Below are 20,257 nucleotides of genomic sequence, written 5' to 3'. Positions count from 1 at the left end.
AAGCCAAGGGGAGAGGCAGGAAGAAGCTGCCACAAGACAGGGCTTGGCTTGTGGCCTTCTGGAGTATGTGCAAACCTGCCAGGGCTGCATGGCCACTCTTAAGCCCACACCATACCTGTCTCCCCACATGCAGAGCCAGGGGAAATGGGAACCTGGGATGTAGTTAAGTGCAAAATCTTAAAGGTACATGCTTGTTCTGCTCTTCTGGCCTCACTGCACCCCAGAATCTTGGGGAGGGAGGGCTGAGCTTCTGGCTCCGCAGAGGCGCAGTCATTACTGCCATCACCTATATCCTACTTCATGGAGCACCTGCAAGCTCTCTCACCCTCCTGGTTCTTGTTTTTGAGGCGGTAACCCAAAATGTGTGTGTATGTGTGTGGAAGGCAACAGACACCGGAAGGCCCACAGATGAGTTAGCAGATCAAAGAGGAACTGGCAGACCCAGGTGTCAGGTGGCTGACTGGAGCTCCCCAGAGGGTTGATGGCAAAGTTGATAAGAGCAGGGTCTCTGCCTCTAGCTTGCTACTCTTTCCACCACTTTCCCATGGGATTGATCATTTATTCCTTGTTTATTCACTGGACATACATTTATTAGGCACCTCCTAGGTCCCAGGGGCAAGTTGACGTGAGAGCTGCAGACAATTCCAGTACTGAACATGAGCTGTGTGCTGTGAGAAGCACTGGTAATGTGGGAACCTGGAAAAGGGTCACACTCTCAACCTGGGGAAATCAGGGAAGTCTTCATAGAGGAGGTGAGACTTGCTTGGAGTCTAGAAGCAAAGTTGGAGGTTAAGCCAGATAAAAAAGTAGGGGGGTGTTCAAGGCAGAGGAACCAGGCACATGCATGACAAGTTTTTGGCACTTCACTAACAAAGCATGGTGAGGTGGAGGCCAGAGAGGAGTTGACAGGAGCAGGCCATTTGGTTTTTGCTGGGCATGGTGGTGAACACCTGTAATCCCAGCTACTCAGGCAGGAGGATTACAAGTTCAAGGCTCAGCCTGGGCAACACAGTGAGACCTTATCTAAAAACCAGGGGAAGCACTGGAGATGTAGCTCAGTAGCAGAGAACCCCTGTGTTTAATGCTCTGTACCCCAAAAGGTTTATTTTTTGTTGTGAAGCTAGTGCTCAGAAATTGAAGGATTAGCCAGGTGTGGTGGCCTGTGCCTGTAATTCCAGCGGCTCAGGAGGCTGAGACAGGAGGATCCTGAGTTCAAAGCCAGCCTCAGCAACAGGGAGGTGCTAAGCAACTCAGTGAGACCCTGTCTAAATAAAATACAAAAAGGGGCTGGGAATATATGGCTCAGTGGTTGAGTGCTCCCGTGTTCAATCTCTAGTCCCCCACCCAAAGAAAGAAATTAAAGGATTATAAATAGCAATGACAAGATTGCTTTGGTTGGAGCATGAATTGGAGGGCCTCACTTGGAAATGCTGGTCACTAAGGTGGAAATGAGGCTGTGCCTTAGACCACAGTGACATCTAGCAGATAGAATCCAGAGTTCTTGAAGAACAAGTAGAGGTAGCCAGTAAGGGAGAGGGTGACAGTGGGTGGTAGTCTTCCCAGACAAAAGAAGGTTAAAAACAGATCAGAGCAGAAGTAATGAGTCTGGCTTTGCATAAAGGGGTTTAAGTTTCCTGTGGGACATTTGAGGGAAGAAGAGAAGACAGCTGGGCACAATGAGCTGAACTTCTGCAGAGAGGTTCAGAGAGACTAAGCGACTAGTCTGTAATTACACAGCCATAGAGCAAAGGAGTCAAATTCACATTTTGATTCCATGGTACCTGTGACCCCCAAGTCTAGTGCTAATTCCTCTACCCCAGGATGCACTAGCTTCTGCAAGGGTTTTGGGGGTAGGGAGTTGGGAGGAAGCAGGAGTCTGAGTGTTTCTGTCTCCTCTCGTGTACCTTCTGCCTGAAGTTACCTTTGCTTAGAACTTGCAGGCAAGGACTGGAGATACTGAGAAATGGGGAGAAATTCTTGTTTCTTGGTAACCACAAACCCTTAACCAAAGTTGGCTGCTCAGTCAGCACATGTGGTTGTCAACATGTGAGGATTTCAACAGCCATGTCGTCAGCAGGCTCTGCTGCTCTGATTGCCCCCATGGACTCAGAAAGTGAAGCCTTGGGGACCCTTCCTACCTGGCACCCTTCCTTTACCTGCTTCCCTGGCTAGCTGCTTACATTTTGTGGAGGATTCTGCCCCTAAGTGAGCTGAAGTGGGGTAGGCCACAAGTACCAGGTGTGAACTAAGGTTTCCACTGTTGTAAAATAAAGCAAGTTGAGCTGAGGTCACCATGGGCCAGGGTCAAGGGGGTGTCCCAGTCTAGTAGGCTAAAGAGACATCTTGTGTTAACTCCAATAATTGTTTCCTTGAAGAAGGGTGCCCACTTTGCTGTCTCTCAGAGTGTGACAGTGTGTGTGCACATGTGTGTTTATCTCCCTCTCCAGACTTGAAGGGTCCATGGAGACCCAGGCTGGGTGATTTGGCTGCTTGGTTGTGTTTGACTCATATTTGTGAAATGAACAGATGAATGAGTGAATGGATGGATGCCTCCTAAGAGCCCAGTCCTGGGCCTCCTGAGGCAGGCAGATCTTGTCTGTTTATTGAATGTGCTCCCAGTTTGCAGTGTCACTTTCAATTCTGCAATTGGGTATGTGTGTGTGTCAGGGGAAGGCACTTAAAGGTTCCTTTCTCTCCCAGGAAACAGATGGTAAAATCACTTAAAGCACTGTTGCTTCCCCCAGCACCCTCCTGGCCCCCACCAGCCCCAGTCCCAGACCCTTCTTTCCCAGGGCTGAAATGAAATCAGCCCAAATGGGCTTGAAGGTCACTTTTCCAGGCTTCTATCTCTCTGGGCACCAAACTGGGTGAATCAAAAGTCTTTATGTAGTGAGCTATTTGCCTCTGCTCTCCACAAACTTTTTAGCCTCCCTCAATCCTGTGCCCATATTCTTTTCTTTTTTTTTTTTATACTGGGGATTGAACTCAGGGATGCTCTACACCCCAGTCCTTTTTTATTTTTTGGTACTGGAGATTGAACCCAGGGGCGCTTAACCACTGAGCCACATTCCTAGACCTTTAAAAAAAATTTTTTTTTAAATGTTGAGACAGGGCCTTGCTAAGTTGGTGAGGCTGGCTTTAAACTTGTAATCCTCCTTCCTCAGTCTCCTGAGACACTGGATTATAGGTGTGCTCCACCACATCAGGCCCCACACACATTCTTTTTTTTAATACTCCAAGCGCATATTCTCAGGCTGTAGCTTAACTTGTCCTAAGTCAACCTAATGACAACACATTCCTAACTGTATGCCAGGCACTGAACCAGGTGGGGAGGGGGACAAACACTGGTGAACAAGATAGGAAACCCAGCCTCTAGGGTTCACAGGGATTGAGAGAAACAGGCCATTCTATGGCCCCAGCGTGGAGAGAGTTTCCATGTGGTGGGAGCTTGAGAATAGGTGGCTTTACGGGAAGGCAGCTAGTGAGTTCCAGGCACTAGCTGAGTAGGTGTAAGGCATTCATGTGGAGGGAATGCAGGAGGAAGGGCAAAGTGGGAAAGAACTGGACATATAAGGGCAGGGAGCAGTGGATGCAAAACCCGGGAGGTAAATCTGCAAAAGCAGGTGGGGGCTGTTGCTGGAGGATCTTGAATGCCAGGTTAGAAGGCTGATCCAGAGTGAGTGGGCAATAGAGAGCCATTGAAGGCTGTGGGTGGGAATAACAGATGCTGAGCTGTGCTTTTAAAAGGCTAATAGAGCTGCGAGGAGGGTGCTCTGGGAAAGGGGGGGAGGGCAGAAACAGGCCAGTTGAAGGTTTACTACATCATCAGAGGGAGCCACATTGGGGCCTGTGGGGACAGAGGCAGTAAGGTGGAAGGATCAGGCGCTTTGATGTGTTGATTTGCCTTTCCCACTTCTCTTTTTGTTTCTGGGTTTTTCCAAGTTTGTGCAAAGAAGGAAATTAACAAACAAGAATATCCCCCTTTCTCTCTTGCTTGGACTTCTGGTTCTCTTTAGTCTCATTATTCTCCTCTGCCTGGGAGGCTGAGGCAGGAGGATCACTTGAGCCCTGGAAGACCCTGTCTCAAAAAAAAAAAAAAAAAAAAAAAAAAGAAAGAAAGAAAGAAAGAAAAAGAAAACCAAAACCTAGACAAACAAAAATAATTTTTTCTTCTCTGCTGGGTCTTAATGTCTGGGACCCTCTGCAGGGTCTCTGGCTGGGGAATCTTCTTGCTCCATCTTTGTCTCCAGACACCCAATCGTGGGATCAGATGCGGAGCATGTGGTATGTCAATGGATTGTAGAAGCCCCAATTTCTCTCTAGATGTTGCCTAGCAGGAGGGACCTGCAGGAGGAAGGGAGACCCTGCCCTTTCCCTGGGGAGTCCACTTTGAGTGGGCCCACAAGACTTTCACTAGCAAAACAACTAGAGAAGACCCAAAGCTGGAACGTTCTCCCAGCTAAGAGAGGACCAGAGAGCCCTCTGTTCCGCTGGTAGGTGCAGAAATTGGGTCGCCTCGGGTTTTGCTTCAGTCTAGGGTTTTGCTCTAGCGGGTAGAGGGAGAGCTAGGATTGTTTGGTGCCCCGCAGTGCTTAGATTCCCTTGATTCGCAGCCTAGGAGCAGAACATAGAGAGAACTTCAGTTTTTTTTCAGGGCCAAGAGGAGGGTGCAGTCCGGGACTTCATTGTTCTTTGCACCTCCAAGGCCCTGGACAAGCAGCTCATCATCGCTGTAATGTCCACTGCACACGCGAGAGATGAGTCCCAGTGTACCCCCAAGTCCCACCTGCGAGGTGGGGTTCCTCGGTCCTCATGGGCTAAGCCTTTCTGGCCCTCCCTCGGGGGCGGGGCTCGAAACCCTTGGGCTAGATTCTTGCCCCCAGGCCCCCGAGTCCTGCACCTACCCAGCTAGGGAAGTGCCATGGGACAGCTGATCGCCAAGTTGATGGGCATCTTTGGGAATCAGGGTAAGAGGCACATAGGGCATCCCAGCAACCGCTTTGATCCTCTGGTCTCCTGAGGCTCCCTCAATTGGAGGTCGTCTGGGCCGACAGGCTGAGAGATCTCGGACTACTAGAGTCCGCGTGCGTGCTCCTTGCGCGCTCCTTGCCTGCTCCACGGTCTCCTCTGTTCTTCTCCCAGCCGGTTTCTCCCGGGCTCCATGCTTCCGTGCGTCCCCGGGTGCGCTGCAGAGTTGGGCGAGTCTCCCTCCTCCCCGCTAAACCGCTACGGGGCAGGGCTGGGGGAGCCGCTTTCGGTTTCCTGCAACTACCGCTTGGATCTTTCTCCAGACCCCTCCTCTTGGCATGTCCAGAGCACCCCGGACCCTTCAGGCAATCGCTTCTAGAAATTTGGAGGGAGGTGGGACTCGGTTCTCTTTGCCACTGTCCGGGAGTGGTGCAGGCGTCCTCCCGGCCGGTTGGGAAGTAGAAGTGGTGCGGTGGGCAGAGATCCCTCGGCCAGCTGGGAACACTGGTCTTCCTGGGAGCCCTGTCCTTGGACATCGGGTTTGGCTCTGATTCTGACCTTACCCGGATGCCTCCAGAGCACAAGGTCATCATCGTGGGACTGGACAATGCAGGAAAGACCACCATTCTCTACCAGTTGTAAGTGACTTTTGGGTGGGGAGAGAAAGGGCTGGGCCTCCCACCAGACTCACCGGCATTTGGACCAATAGTTGGAGCCCTTCCTCGAGTCCCCCCCCCCTCCCCAGTAACCGAGAGCAGTGATGAGGGAAGCTGGTGTGACCCTCCTGGTATAGAGGCGGTGGGCCTGGCATTGGGATCCTGCTCTGTATGAGAAGCCCCAGTCCCCATGGTTCCTGCCGTCTGCCCCGGCTGGTGGCAGGTCCCTTTTTTCTCAGTCCTTCACCTTACCTTTAGCTTTGACCTCCAACTTGAAACCCAAAGCCGTCAGCTCCAGGAGCGCCAGCCTTGGGTCTGGTTAGGCTCCGCAGTTCCTGCATAAGACTCGTAGCTGAGTCAAAAGCCAAATGTGGGAACTTTCCCAGTGTTCAGTCTGGACAACATCTCTACCGAGATGGAGCCACCAAAGTACTTTATTTACATAGGATATTTTTTTTCCCCTGGAAAAGTAATAAATGTAAATGGTTTTTAAAAATTAGAGAAAAAGCCTGTAATCCCAGCAGCTCCGGAGACTGAGGCAGGAGGATTCCGAATTCAAAGCCAGCCTCAACAATTTAGCAAGGCTCTAAGCAACTCAGAAAGACCTGTCTCTAAACATCTCTCTCTCTCTCTCTCTCTCTCCATTATATATATATATATATATATATATATATATATATATATATATACACACACACACACACACACACACACACATGGGTGCTGGGGATGTGGCTCAGTGGTTAAGAGCCTCTGGGTTCAATCCCTGGTACCAAAAAAAAAAAAAAAAAAAAATCACACAAGAAAAAAATCAAACAGCACAAGAGTAATTTTCCCTCTCACTATAGATTCTAGTTTTCCTCCTCCCAGGTGACCAGGTGACCACTCTTTCAACTTCCTGGTCACCTTTCAGAGACATCCTTCACTATAAAAATGTGGATGTTTTCTACATATGTTACTTAAACAAGGTAGCTCATCTCTCTGATGGCCCTCACTTTTATCTGTCTCATTAAAAAAAATGTATATTTTTTTTAGTATTAAACAATACCTTTATTTATTTATGGGTGTTGAACTCAGGGGCACTCGACCACTGAGCCACATCCCGAGCCCTTTTTTGTATTTATTTAGAGACAGGGTCTCAACTGAGTTGCTTAGCACCTCACTGTTACTGAGGCTGGCTTTAAGCTCATGATCCTCCTGTCTCAGCCTCCTGAGCCGCTGGGATTACAGGCCTGCGCCACCTCGCTGGTTTATCTGTCTCATTTTTCTCAGCCCTTGAGATTCCAAGTGTGGTCCACAGACTGGAAGTGGGAGCATGATCTGGGAGCTTGTTAGAAATGCAAAGTCCTGGGCATCCCAAACCCACTGGATCAAAACTGCATTTTGACGAGACTCCCAGGTGATTCAACTTTGAATTTAAATTTGAAAAGATGGTTCTAATGTCCCCCCAACCCTAGGGCTAAGCCTGGACAACACTGGGGTCTCATTCTGTTTTCATTTCCCCTTGCCCAGGCAGGTGCTTGGTCTACCTGGGTTGGAGTTCTTAGTTAGACTTGGCTGCCCAGGAAGTGGACCAGAGCTGGAGACCAGAGCTGGGAGGGGGCTGGGCTGTGGTCTTAGAACCTTCTTCTACCTCCTCAGTTTGACCAATGAGGTGGTTCACACGTGTCCCACCATTGGCAGCAATGTGGAGGAGATTGTTCTTCGGAAGACCCACTTCCTCATGTGGGACATCGGGGGACAGGAGGCTCTGCGCTCCACCTGGAGCACATACTACTCCAACACGGAGGTGAGGAGGTCGCCAGGGCTGGGGGATCTCCAAGGCAACTGTGTGATGTTAGCCAGTGCCCCTCTCTTAACCTAGGTTCCCCCTCTGTGAAGTGACCTAATAATGACCTTTCTGAGTCACAGTGAAATTAAATAACACTCAGACAAGAGGGAAGGCATATAGGCCAAACACTTAACCCACTGCAGTGCCTGTAAAGATTTTTTTTTTTTAATCCTGCCTGTCTGCTTCTGGCAATTTCCAGTCTGATGTACTGGATAGCATGAGCCCTTAGTCTCTGAAGGCCTTGTCTTCTCACTTGGCAGAAGTAGAACAAGAGACAGAGCTGCCACTCATCAGCTGTGTGGCCAAGGGCAAGATTCCTAACCTCACTGAGGTTACCCTCCTTTGTAAAATGGAGGTAATAACAGCACCAAGCCCACAGCATTGGGGTGAGGCCTAAATGGAGTCCTGAGCACCCAGGGCTTAGCATGGCCTCTGGTACACAATCAGGTTTGCTCTGGATTTCCTCTGTCTGGATAGAAAAGCCAATTAAAATGGGACCAGGTTGTGAGATCGTGAGGCAGCTCGGTTCCTTTTCTATGGAGCTGGCATGTGGGCAGTTCAGAGGCCAGTGGGCAGGAAATACTTTTACAAAGAGGAAGCCGGCTCCTTAAGGCTCCCCTCTGCTGGCCAGTTCGTCATCCTTGTGATTGACAGCACAGACCGGGATCGGCTGCCCACCACTCGGGAGGAGCTGTACAAGATGCTGGCCCATGAGGTAAGCTTCCTGGGGTTCTAGCTGTGTGTCCTCAGGCTAGTCATTCAGCTTCTCTGAGGTCCATTCCTGACATCCTCGTCATTATCCCAGCAGTATGGGGAGGGCTAGTTTATTGAAGATGAAGGATGACTGTGCCCTCAGAACAACTGGTCACAGGAGTCATAGTTGCTGGTTCAAGGTCTGTCCCCTCTTCTTGCTCGTGGATTCCTACCTCCTGAGGTTGTTGTAAGGATTATAGGAGCTGGTTGCAGGCATCCCATGACTTGTCGCTGTCAACAGATGTGGTTGCTACTGTTGGAGTGGGGCCCACCTGGGAGGCTGGGGCAGAAGTGGAGAGGACCGGCAGGAGGAGAAGGAGGCTTCTGGCTGACAGACTCTTCTTCCCCAGGCACTTCGAGATGCTTCAGTGCTGATCTTTGCCAACAAGCAGGATGTGAAGGACTCCATGACCACCGTGGAGATCTCCCAGTTCCTCACTCTCAGCGCCATCAGAGACCATCCGTGGCATATACAAGGCTGCTGTGCCCTGACTGGGGAAGGGTTAGTGGCTGCCAGACCTAGATCTGGCCCACTAATGGACAAGTGGTCACCAGAACCCCTCTCTTGTCTTGGTCCTATCAGATTCTGGCTCACAGTTGGTGACTGCCAAATCAGATGGAAAGGGGTTGAATTGTTGAAACTGGGTGAGGGGGTAAGCTGTGCGTCCCCACTCTCCAGCGCCTTCTAATGGAGAGGTAACCCTCACATAAACACAAGGGCCAGGTGGGTCTGATTTAGGTCTGGTGGTCAGGGATGGCCTCTCCTAGAGATGTGGTTTTTGAGCTGAGACCCAAATGAAAAGAAAGGGACAGTCATGGCAAGACCTAGGGTCCAAAGACCTAGGGGATGGAAGTACCAGGGATTGAACCCAGGGATGCTTAACCACTGAGCCACATCCCCAGCCATTTTTTTTTCTATTTTATTTAGAGACAGGGTCTTGCTAAGTTGCTTAAGGCCTCACTAAGTTGTTGAGGATGGATTTGAATTTTCAATCCTTCTGCCTCAGCCTCCCAAGTGACTGGGATTACAGGCGTGTGCCACCATCTTTGAATTTCTGCAAAGAGTCCATGACACCATTCCATCAACAGATTTGTATCAAATACCTACTTTGTGCCAGTAGTGTTTTGGGTATTGGAGAAATAGCAGAAAACAAAACAGAAACTCCTACCTTCATGGAGCTGCATTCCAGTTGGGGAGACAGACAATAAGCAAAAAAATATGGTTAGTAAGTTAAAAAATGATAAATGTTGTTGAGCACGGTGGCTCACGCCTGTAATCCCAGTGGCTCAGTAGGCTTAGACAGAAGGATCAATGGCGAGTTCAAAGTCAGCCTCAGCAAAGGGGAGATGCTAAGCAACTCAATGAGACCCTGTCTCTAAATAGAATACAAAATAGGGCTGAGGGCAGCTAGGATTGTGGGGGCAGCTAGGGTTGTGGCTCAGTGGTAGAGCGGTTGCCTGGCATGTGTGAGGCACTGGGTTCAATTCTCAGTATTGCACATAAACGAAGAAGGTAAAGGTTCTAAAAGAAAAAAATTTAAAAAGAAATAGGGTTGGGGATATGGCTCAGTTTGGTTTGAGTGCCTCTGGGTTCAATCCCAGGTACCAAAAAGATAACCGTTATGTTGGGGAGGGAAAGGGAGATTGGTAGGAATGTTGCAATCTTGGGGGGTGGGGAGGGTACAGGGGTACTTAACTACTGAGTCACATCCCTAGTCCTTTTTATTTTTTATTTGGGTCTCACTTAATTGCTGAGGCTGGTTTTGAATTTATAATCCTCCTACCTCAGTCTCCTAAATTGCTGGGATTACAACTGTGTGCCAGCTCACCCAGCCACAATTTTAATTTTTGAGATGGGGTTCTCATTTTGTTGTGGAGGCTAGCTTTGAGCTCCCGGGTTCAAGCAGTCCTCCTGCCTCAGCCTCCCAAAAATCTGGGGACTATAGGCAAGTGTTACCATGTGTCCCCAGTTGAATGTTGCAGTTTTAGATGAGGTATTCAGGGAGGGGCTGCTGAGAAGGTTGCTCTTGAGCACACACCTGCATTGTGGACTGGGCCACCTAGGGAGGGCTCTCCCTTGGGCCTATAGAATTTCCTTTTCTTTCACTTCTCAAGTGGAATGGTAGCAGGCTGGAGACCCAGATGTCTTTTTTTGTTGTTTATTTTGTTCTGTGGTGCTGGGAGTTGAACCCAGGGCCTTAGACATGCTGGGTGAGCACTCTACCACTGAACTACTCCCAACCTCATAGATATCTTTTTGAAAAAGAGGAGACTACAGGCAAGTCAATGCAAGGGCATTTCTGGGAGTGTACCTGTCTCTGCTGGATCAGGAGGACCCTCCTCTCCCCCTAGCTCACAGTCAGTTTAATGCAACTAGCATTTCCTAAGTATCCACCATGTCATGCTCTGTGCCAGGTGAGGACTGGGGACGATACAGAGATGGCCAAGGCTCCACCCTTGCTCTGGAGTTGCTTAGTATCACACAGGAAAACTTGCATATGGAGCTTCTTCCTAGGTGACTTCTTTGAAGTCACCCTGCCACTTTCCCTAGTGACAGAGCAGGTGGGAGGGGACATGAGAGTCTTACCTGAGTTACTACTAAGGCATCCAGGAAGTTAGATCTCTACGATGGTTTCTCCAAGAAGCCCTCCCTGACTCTCAGGCATCTGGAACCTTCTGTATATCTTCTTAACCTTAGTCACTATAGGATTATTTGCTGGACCATTTGCTTAGTCTCTACATCCTCTTCTATGCTATAAGCCTCAGAGGGCAGGATGGCTTCTCAAGAGTCACTTCAGCCCCTGGGCACAGTGGGTACTTGATGCATTGCAAGAACTCAAATCAGTTTGTGGATTAAATGAATGGATGTAACTTTGGCTACTCTCTCAGTCTGCTCTGGGCAGAGGCCTTGGGCTTGATGGCCATCATCTTTATGGGAAATGCTGATCCTTGCCCTGTTTCTCCTCCCGGCAGGCTGCCAGCAGGGCTCCAGTGGATGCAGTCTCAGGCCACTGCCAAATGATGTCCCAGCCTGAGGCCAATGAGACATGTTGGGGGTTCTGCATGGTCAACATGGGTGAAAAACTCAAATGCCACTTTACCTTTCTATGATTCTCTGGTGGGAGCAGAGCCAGCTATGGACAGGGAGATTGCCACCATCTACCCAAGCCTTCACTGAGGAGCAGGACTGTAAGTCCTGGATTGATACAGACAGGACAACAGAAAAAACTGCCCCTCACTCCACGATGCAAGTGTCCTTCTTGGAGACATCAGGGAAGCTGTGATGTGCTGGGGGATTAGAAAGTGGAGCCCTCTCCTTCTCAGCCCTCAACCTGTCTGTAGGAAACACGTGGGAAGTAAGAGGTCCTTGAAATTGTTTCTCATTTCTTAACAATATCCACCCTCTCCAGCTTTCTAGAAAGTCTCTCATTTTTGTCCCATACCCTTTGAGATTCCAGAAGGATGAAGAAGGTGGCTTGGAGGCAGGAGGGTAGGGCCAAAACCTGGGAGGGGAAAGAACTTCCCACTCCTTCTGAGATGCTGACTCTGACTGCAGTTTGGGGGCTGTAAGCCCCCCCCCCCCAGTGGTATTCCCTTGGCTCTCAGTATCCATCCAATGTGAATCCCACTTCTCCTAATTGTTCCAGATTCCTACAGGACCTGCTTATTTTGTTTTTGTGTGATGACTTTTTAAATATTGCATTGATATTTTAATAAAGGAGTAATAAATGTCATAAAAAAATGTTCCATCTTATTTCTGCAAAACTCTCAGAAAGGAGGAGGCTCTGGCTAGGAGAATGGCTTCTTGGCTCAGTGATCTATCACCAGGCTGGAAGGCACTAGTACCTGATAAGTCAGGACTGGGAGCTTTTGACTGGGCCTAGGGCCGCGGCTTGGTTTGATTCCGATCCATGGAAAAAAGAAGGAGGGACTCCCAGGTTTGGAAAAGTCCAGGAGTCTTCTCTAGGTAGAGCTGGAGACAGGATAGAGACCAATATTGTCCTTCTATATTCAGGGAGCAGGGCTATTTCCCTTGAAGACCTGGAATGGTCCTGGTGACAAGTAGGTCTTAAACTTGTGATCTTTCCAAGATATGATTATTGGAGAAAGAACTCAGGAGTTTTAGCTGCACTCATTGTATATTTTTATTTTGTGTTCTCCTTAATAAGAGGATAATCTGATTCAGACTAAGAGTGTAGGAGAAATCAATCTTGCCACGCCCTTATTCCATACAAATTCATTCTAATGAAGGAGAAGAAGCAAGTGGGGGTATAGCTCAGTGGTAGAGCATTTGACTGCAGATCAAGAGGTCCCCGGTTCAAATCCGGGTGCCCCCTCGCCTGTTTTGGCATCTTTTGGGTATTGTTCCCCCATTCAATTTTGAGGAATTGTGTGACGGACGAGGCAGGAGAGCAGCAGAACCCCGGGGGGGCGGGAGCGGTTGTTACCCTGTGTTTTGCAAGCAGGTGAGGAAGTAATGGACCTTGCCCGTCGCTTAGACTCTATGTCCAAGGGCGGATTGTGTGGGGCGAGTTGGTCAGGCCGACCGGGAGGTCATATGGGACAGTCCCCTCACGTGCAGTAGGGCGCCGGCGGCGCACCCCAGTGGCAAGCGACCCCGACGGCTCTCTGTCAGGAAGGTGGCTGGGCTCGGTCTGGGGAAATAAGGCCCGGAGACGCCGCGTGAAAGTGTGGGAGGGAGAAAGAAACGCAGTAGGGAGCTCCTGCGGGAACGGAGAGTGGGGTCCCGGCCCAGAGGAGCGCCCCCGAAATGAGGGCTCTTGAAGGCTCTTGAACGTCTTCTCCTGCACACCCTGTTTCCATTTTTCTTAGACTACCAGTAGGAATCTTTAGCTCAGAGCTTCAGGCAACACATCCTCTGCTTCCATGAAAGTAGTCGGGGTTTTATTCTATTTTTTTTTTTGGACAAACGTCGGACACTACTTCTTTTTGCGACAGTACGCGACTGCGCCTGCGCAAGACTAGCACTAAGATGCCTCCCGCGCGGGCCAGCCGGCAGAGGGGGTATAGCTCAGTGGTAGAGCATTTGACTGCAGATCAAGAGGTCCCCGGTTCAAATCCGGGTGCCCCCTACCTTTTCTTTTCTAGGTCCATGTTGTTTCAAAACTGCTTCGTGGCTCTTCCACACCTTTTATGTTACTATGTCCTTCGCCACCTACCTTTGGGACAGTGAAGGAGCCGTGGTGAACCTCAGGAAATGGGAGCTTCTAGAGCAGTGGCTTTGCTGATGTGGTCCAGGACACAGCCACCGCACCTGGATGCTCTTAGGAAACGTAGATTCCCCGGGCCTCATCTCATACCCGCTGAATTAGAAACTTGAGGCTGGAGTCCAGAACTCCGTTAAGCGCTCCAAGTGACCCTGATGTACGCTCAAGTTCTAGAATCTTAAAGGTTAAAAAAACGTGCACCTCGTTTGCTTCTAATATCTCTTAAGCTGCTGTTTCTGCCTGAGCCAAATCAGAGACCTTATAACACCGACCGCGGGCACTCGAGACCGCGCATGTACGGAGACACCGGGGCCGGACCTGGAAGTCCATCCTGGGACCTCTCACTCCAACCTCGAGGTGGGGACGAGCAGCTAGGGACCCTAGTGTCGCGATCTTAGTAGGCACAGAGCCTGAGCTGGCCGGAAAATGCATGGGAACCACAAAATACTACGTTGCTGCTCCTCGAGTGGCCACTGGAGGGCAGCAGGAAGCCGCAGCTGGAAACAGCAGCTTATTGGATTCCTCCGAGCGTCGGTCAAGTTGGGATTTAAGTTAGACATCACTGGTAGGAAGTGGAGAGAGGGTTTAGGGCTGGAATAGGTCGCCTCTGGGATCTTGGGTCCTAAGGAATTGAGAGGAATCGGGATTCTGAGAGATTAAACAGCCTTTAATTCCCGTTTCTTTCCTCAGGTCTATTCCACCTGCTTCCTCCAGCCAAACTGTCTCTTGTCCTGTCCACAGCTGTATCCCTCCTTTTAGGGACTCTTCCCCCATGGAGCTACACGTCCACAGTCTTCCTCTCTGCAATATTCCTGTTCCTAGACCCCAGCCCTGTAGCAGTCAAGGAGCCCCTCGCCCCTCGCCTACCCGGGCCCCCAGCTCCTTGCCCTCCCCGAAGTAGGTCAGAGGCACCTCCGGGTCCTGACCTGATTCGCTGCTGTCTATTAAACCTCCTAAATTGCGGGTATTTTTATTCTGTCCTGGAAGAAAAAAGAAAAACCTCTCCCCAGAGCCTGATGTGCGGTAGGGGACACTGGCCGGCTCTGGAGCTGGCTTTCAAGATTGACTGGCTCTGGCCTCAGAGGCCTCCAGAGCGGCGCGTGCCTCAGTTGCCTTCTTGGGGACAGGGGTCCAGGTTATTTCAGGGTAGGGGTGAGCCAGGCCCCTGCTCTCCAGGGGTGCTGGGCTGGAGGGCAAACCCTGCTGGAAATAGGGTGTGGAGGGGCACGATGGGAGGCTGCGCAGAGGGGAGGCCGGGTTCTTGGCCACCGGGGGAGATGCGCTGGAGTAAAACCTCGGAAACCTACAGACACCGAGGAGCAGCTCAGAAAGTCGCGCTGCCTGGAGGAGGCGGGTGGCAGGAGCCCACGGCCATAGCAAGGGCGCTTCCTGGGGTACCACCTCTTGGAACTTCTCTCCTGGCTTCCCCTGGGGGAGCAAGGGAGAGGAAGGGAGGCAGGAGCCAAGTGGGGGTGCAGGACGGCCGAAGGTGCCTAGGGGATCCTCCAGTCCAGGGTCCCCGCCGGTCCCCCCTGCTTTTGCATCACAAGTAGCTTCCGATCCTTGGGGAGTCTGGGAGGCTGAAGGCGGGGGGAGGCTGCGAGGCTGCGTGGCCGAGGAGGTTGGGAGGCTGGGAGGCTCCGGGCGCGGCGCCCCGCCCCGCCCTCCCCCGCCCCCCGGCTCCGGGTCCCCGGAGGCCGCGGCGCCGCGCTCTGCTCGCCGGCCGCCCGCTCTCGCTCCTGCGGCTCCCGCCTGCGGACCGCGCGCCCCCGCTCGGCCCCCTCCTCGCCAGCCGCCGCCGCGAGCCGGCCGGGGCGGGTCCCGCCACCACCATGCGGGGCGAGCTGTGGCTCCTGGTGCTGGCGCTCAGGGAGGCTGCCCAGGCGCTGAGCCTCCAGCCCGCGGCAGGTAGGACTGGCCCCGGGGGCCGGCGGGCGGCGGGCGACGTCTAGGAGGGGGCACCGTCCGCGGGAGGCCGGGGCTGCGGCTGGGGCAGGTGGACGGGACCCCGCCGGCCCAACACCGGGGCGTGAGGGAGGGCGGGGCGCTGGACAGCGATGCCCGACCTCCGCTGCCCTCCTGGACGACGCCCCAGGGACCCCAAGAGGGGCGACTCTGGGAGGCAGTGAACTGTGGCCCCAAAGGGGACAGTGAGGGAGTTCCGAGGGGCCCCTGTCACTCCGGGCGAGGCTGGCTTCTGCGGAGGGGGCCGACGAGGCTCCTCTCCCTTCTCCGCCTCCTCCGCCTCCTCCCCGCTGACCCCGGCCGGGTCGCGGTAGGCGGCCAGGTGGGAGCCACCAGCGGGAGGGGACCCAGGGTCTCCCTGGGCAAAGGCAGCAGCGGCCTCACTTCTTTTCTCCTACCTGTTTGGAACCCGTCGAGAGGCGGGGGGCCCAGGGAGACTCTACTTGTCTCTTCTCCAACCCCCAGCCTGAAGAGTCCCCCTGTCACTCCCGGGTCGCCTTTGGCTCTCAGCTGCCCTGGTTCTAGATAGGGGCCGGGCTCCTATTTGCACATTCCCTTTCCCCTCTACCAGTTTCCCCAAATCATTTCTCCCACCTGGAAGTTCTTTCTGAGCTCTACTTTGAATCCCTCCTGTTATAAAGGAGGCCCATCTTTCAACGTATAATTTATGCTCTCCCTTCTCCTCATGCACCCACACTTTCTCTGGGGTTGAGGACAGGGGTCATTTGCAGCCAAGCCCCTTGGCAGAGAAAACCAAGAAGAGATCTAAGCCTCACTGGCTTAGTGATGGAGGGCTATGTCCAGGGGGATGCTGTGTTTTGGTGGCTGTGCCTCAGGACCACACAAGCATCAGGCACAGAAGTGTCAGTGACAGTATTCTTGACTTCATGGACCCCGTATGTAGCTGACACTGGATTCCTTTAGAGAAGGGTATGGTGGAGGTGGCTGGGGGGTGATGAGGGGGTGCAGCGGAAGAGAAGTGTCCAGAGGCTGGGGGTGCAGAACCGCACAGGGCACGGCCAGAGATTTAGTTTCTAGTCCTATTGTGTCACTTGCTGTGTGGCTTTGGGTGAATTACTTTCTCCCTCTGGGCCTATTTCTGCACTTTTAAGTGAGGTGGTTGACAAAATCCTTGACTCTTGGTTGTGGGATTATGAGAGGTCTTTTTTCTCTTTATTTCCCCCCTTTTCCTTCTTGGATGTATATAGGTGACATATACATACACACGTATGTATATTATAAACAGGAAGGGATTGGACAGGTTAATTTCTAAGGTCCTTTGCAGCCCCTGCCTGACACAGTCTTCTGAACTGAGGGTGTGACCATGTTGATAAATTGGATGGGAACCTCTGCCTGGGTTGTGAGGACCATGGAGTTAGTTGGGTGATAGGGGTGGCCAGATGCAGGCCTGGCTGAGTACCATCTCTTCAAAATTGGGTTGGAATGGGAGACAATGAGGAGGCCAGGAGGAGGGGCAGCAGAGACTTGAATTACTTCTCTAAGGAGAGGTCGCCCTGTCTTCTGGACTTCGACAGATTCAGCTGACAAAAGTGCACTTTACTGCAGCAGGAGAGATTAGGGTTAGACCCAAGAAGCTGGAGGGAGCCACTGTTGACTCCCAGTGCAGGAGGCAGGGCCTGTAGAGAGGCAGGGGCTGTCTTTGAGAGATCCTCTCAATGGAGCACTAGTGTCCCCTGCAGGGGCAGCCAGGAGCAGAACCCCAAGGGGACCAGGCAGCCAGCCCCAGGCTCTGGGGTCTCTGGGCTGGTGGGAGCCCTCGCTGTGGCTGCTTTGGTGGAGCCTTGGCACTAGATCTGCCATGACAGCTGCAGCAGGAGAGATCAGTGACCAGAGGTGTAGCCAGGCCGCAGGGGAGACCAAGAGGCCAACACAGGCAGACAAGCAGATGGACTGAAAGGAAGATGGCTTTGGGGTGCACAGTGTAGCTGTGGGCACTGACGGTCTGGCCTCAGTTGGAACCAGAGGAGCCTACAGTAGCGTGGGAGGGACAGGCAGCTGCAGCTGGTGTGCGGGAGGCCAGGCCCAGCACAGTCCCACGACCCCAATGACTTCCTCCTTTCTCTGAGCCTCCTTTCTCTAGAATGGAGGTTGGCCCATGCTGTCCCTAGTAACCTGTTTGGCCATGATCTGCTTCCAGCTTCCTTCCTGCCCACTGGGGACTTCTTTCCCCTACCCACTGGGGACTTTGAGCAAACTAAAGTCGGACTTCCCACCGCAGCCAGCAGCCCCTCCCCCACCCGTGCATCTTCTGTCCTCCCCAGCCCAGCCCCTTCCAGGATGCTGCCCCTCAGCTGTTCCTCAGCAGGGTCTCAATCAGCTCCAGGGGTCCCTCCCCACAGAGGACCTGTGGGTGCTGCGACTGTGTCTGCCTGTTCACTGTGACCTGCCCAGCACCTGGCACAGTGCCCATCTTACAGATGTGGAAACTGAACCTTAGATTTAGTAAATTTGTCCAGTGTCACAGTCAGGGTCGGCCTTGAGCTCGTCCGAATCCCAGCCTTTACTTGCTGACTGCTGTGGTATGACAGTGCGGTGTTCAGTGAGTCTGTGTCCCAGGGAAAGGGTCTCCTCCATCCTGTGAACCTCAGGTACTCAGGGCATCTCAGTTGCTGCCTCTCCCCTCCCATTGTCCCCGTGTGCTCAGGGAGCATGTGTTCTGCCAGGCACCTGGCACCTGTCACAGGCGCTGAGTGTCGTGATGTACCAGGATCCCAGTGGGATGGTGCATCTGGCAGCTGGGGTTGGGGGGGAGAGGTGCCGGGAGAAGAAGTAACATCTTGGAAGACTTGAAGAGAGAGCAGGGACTTAGCAGGAGAAAGGCTTATTCATGGAGCAGCATGGTTGGGAAAATGGCCCTGTGGATCCCTGTGGTCAGAGCAGGAGGGCTCCTGCCTGGGGGAGGTAGGGCGTCCAGCCACCCAGTCACAAAAGGCCTCAAATTGGCCGGAGAGACACGGAGAGTAGGATGCACTAGAGGGAACTGAGTTTGTCCTCTTGACCATTTGTTCTACCTAGAGTGTGGGAGACTGGCTGTAGGGCACAAAGGGTAGAGTCATGGTGGCCTGGACTGTGTGGTAGCCCTGGGGCTGCGATGGCGAGCTTAGGTGATGGGTGGGCTGAGCGGGGTTTAGCCCAGGTGGTCTAACCTGGCCTCCTGGAGTCAGCCCGAGCCCCGAACCCTGGAGCCAGGTATTGCTGGGGTGTATTGGTGTAGGGACAGTACCCCCAGACCACACCCCTGTGTTCCAGGGGATGTGGTCCCCCAGGGCACCTCCCAAGGTAGATTCAATGGCACCCAGGGTGGGACCCAGGTGCCAGTCTTGTCCTGGGGCTGCCCTTGCTCTCTGGGGAACAGCCAGGGAGTTGCTGGTCGCTTCTTACTAGGTTTCATGTGGTTCTGAGCAGATTCTGGAGCCAGCCTGCCTGCTTCAAATCCTGCCACAGACTGGTTGTGTGACCTTGGAGGATCCTTAGGACCTTTGTGACTTGGTTTCCCCACTTATGAAATGGATCTAAAACTAGTACCTATCTCATGGGGTTGGTGTGGGGATTAAACGAGTTAATGTGTTCAGAGCCCGTGGATGGTGCTGGGGGAGGAGAAGTCTCGTTGGCCATGCTCATGATGACTACTGTTATCATGATGTCCCCTTCGACTGTACACTACCCGGGCCACGAGTGAATGAATGGGTGAGGGAACAGCATGCGTTCTAGAAGCTTCTTGACATTGCACACGGTGGGACTCTCACATACATGGGCATGGAATGGGTACCGGGGAGGCAGAAGGTGGGACCAGGTGCACCCAAGGGCCAGGCAGGTTTGCCACACATGTGTGAGCACCTGGCGGGGAAGGGCAGGGGTTCAGGCCAGTCTTCGTGGGTGTGTCCACAGGCACGTGGGCCCCTGCTTTGACTCCTCTCCTGAGTTAAGCCCACTGGGAGGAGGCAGGGAGGCAGATATGGTCTGGCTGGGAGGGGACCCTGGGGCCAGGCCAGAGCAGGACAGGCCCCTGGCTGTCTGGCATGGACCATGTGCCCTTAAGCCTGACCTCCAAACCCCACTTCCTGTTTTTCTCCTGATGCTCCTGGCAGCCTGGGCCTTGGGCACCTTTGTCATCCTCGTCTAACAATGGGGAAGCTGCAACCTACAGAGGTAAAGTGACAAGTCCAAGGTCCCACAGCCTGTGGGAGGAGAGGCACACCCCGAGTCTCCTCCCTGTCCACTCTGCGGGGCTCCCCATCCCTCCCTCTGCCCAGGCCTCAGGCCTCCGCCATCCAGCGCCCTCCCTCTGGTGCAGTCCCAGGTTGGTGACAGCTGCGGGTCTTTGGCAGCCCCCTCTGAGCTGGCTGAGCTCCTCCTCTTGTTCTGTCCATGCTCCTTTCTAGTCTGGCTCCTGCCCAGGCCCCAGGGCTGCTTGCAGGAGGACCCGAGGAGCGCGAGGAGGCCGGCTGGCTGTGCAGCCCGGCACAAATAGTTCCTTCTCTGAAACAACTGTGGGCCCCGCCCTCGGGGTCAAATGCTTGGCCCAGGGGAGGTGGGCAGCTGCCCTCCGGGCATCTATAGACAGCCCGAGGGCATCCAGGGAAGGGGCCTGGGACTGCCCCTCTCCCCACATTCTCCAGGAGCATCTGGTTGTGATTAGGGAGAGAGAAGTGAGAGGGGCCCGGCAAGGGTCCAGCGAGCACCATCAGCCAAGAATGACTTAATTGGATAAAATGTCTAATGACAAACCAGAGCCCCACAGCAGTGTCCTGGCCCCAGCCCCAGGCCTAGTGTTGGCCAGGCCTGTCTCAAACTCTGCCCTTGCTGCCTCCTGCCTCCTACAGCATCGTGTCCTT

At 53.0% G+C, this 20,257-nt stretch overlaps 2 protein-coding genes and 2 non-coding genes across 12 annotated transcripts in view; all 4 read left to right on the top strand.

Moving 5' to 3' along the window:
* Positions 1-13: 13 nt before the first annotated feature.
* Positions 14-11,924, top strand: Arl5c (ARF like GTPase 5C). Of its 9 annotated transcripts, none has more exons than XM_026386960.2 (6): positions 14-4,967; positions 5,546-5,606; positions 7,266-7,413; positions 8,087-8,170; positions 8,559-8,710; positions 11,182-11,924. In XM_026386960.2, exons 1-6 carry the CDS (start codon positions 4,922-4,924, stop codon positions 11,228-11,230), a joined length of 540 nt encoding a protein of 179 aa, XP_026242745.1. In that variant the 5' UTR covers positions 14-4,921; the 3' UTR covers positions 11,231-11,924. The 9 variants fall into 9 exon arrangements, with proteins under 9 accessions (XP_026242745.1, XP_026242740.2, XP_026242739.2 ...); XM_026386955.2 differs by having other exon boundaries at positions 8,559-8,904; XM_026386954.2 differs by having other exon boundaries at positions 8,559-8,932.
* Positions 11,925-12,473: 549 nt separating this feature from the next.
* On the top strand, positions 12,474-12,545 carry Trnac-gca (transfer RNA cysteine (anticodon GCA)). Its single transcript has one exon. It is a non-coding gene; the product is annotated as a tRNA-Cys (tRNA).
* A 684-nt stretch (positions 12,546-13,229) lies between these two features.
* Trnac-gca (transfer RNA cysteine (anticodon GCA)) lies at positions 13,230-13,301 on the top strand. Its single transcript has one exon. It is a non-coding gene; the product is annotated as a tRNA-Cys (tRNA).
* A 1,903-nt stretch (positions 13,302-15,204) lies between these two features.
* Plxdc1 (plexin domain containing 1) overlaps positions 15,205-20,257 on the top strand; it is a 63,241-nt gene continuing 58,188 nt past the window's right edge. Inside the window, exon 1 of the mRNA XM_026387008.2 lies at positions 15,205-15,344. Coding sequence (XP_026242793.2) covers positions 15,269-15,344 — 76 coding nt within the window. The 5' untranslated portion in view covers positions 15,205-15,268. The remainder of the gene's footprint in view (positions 15,345-20,257) is intronic.

The sequence above is a fragment of the Urocitellus parryii genome, chromosome 7 (genome assembly GCF_045843805.1).
Source record: "Urocitellus parryii isolate mUroPar1 chromosome 7, mUroPar1.hap1, whole genome shotgun sequence".
NCBI classification, from domain to species: domain Eukaryota; kingdom Metazoa; phylum Chordata; class Mammalia; order Rodentia; family Sciuridae; genus Urocitellus; species Urocitellus parryii.
The sequence above is the reverse complement of the archived record's forward strand: the minus strand, read 5'-3'. Positions and strand labels throughout refer to the sequence as shown.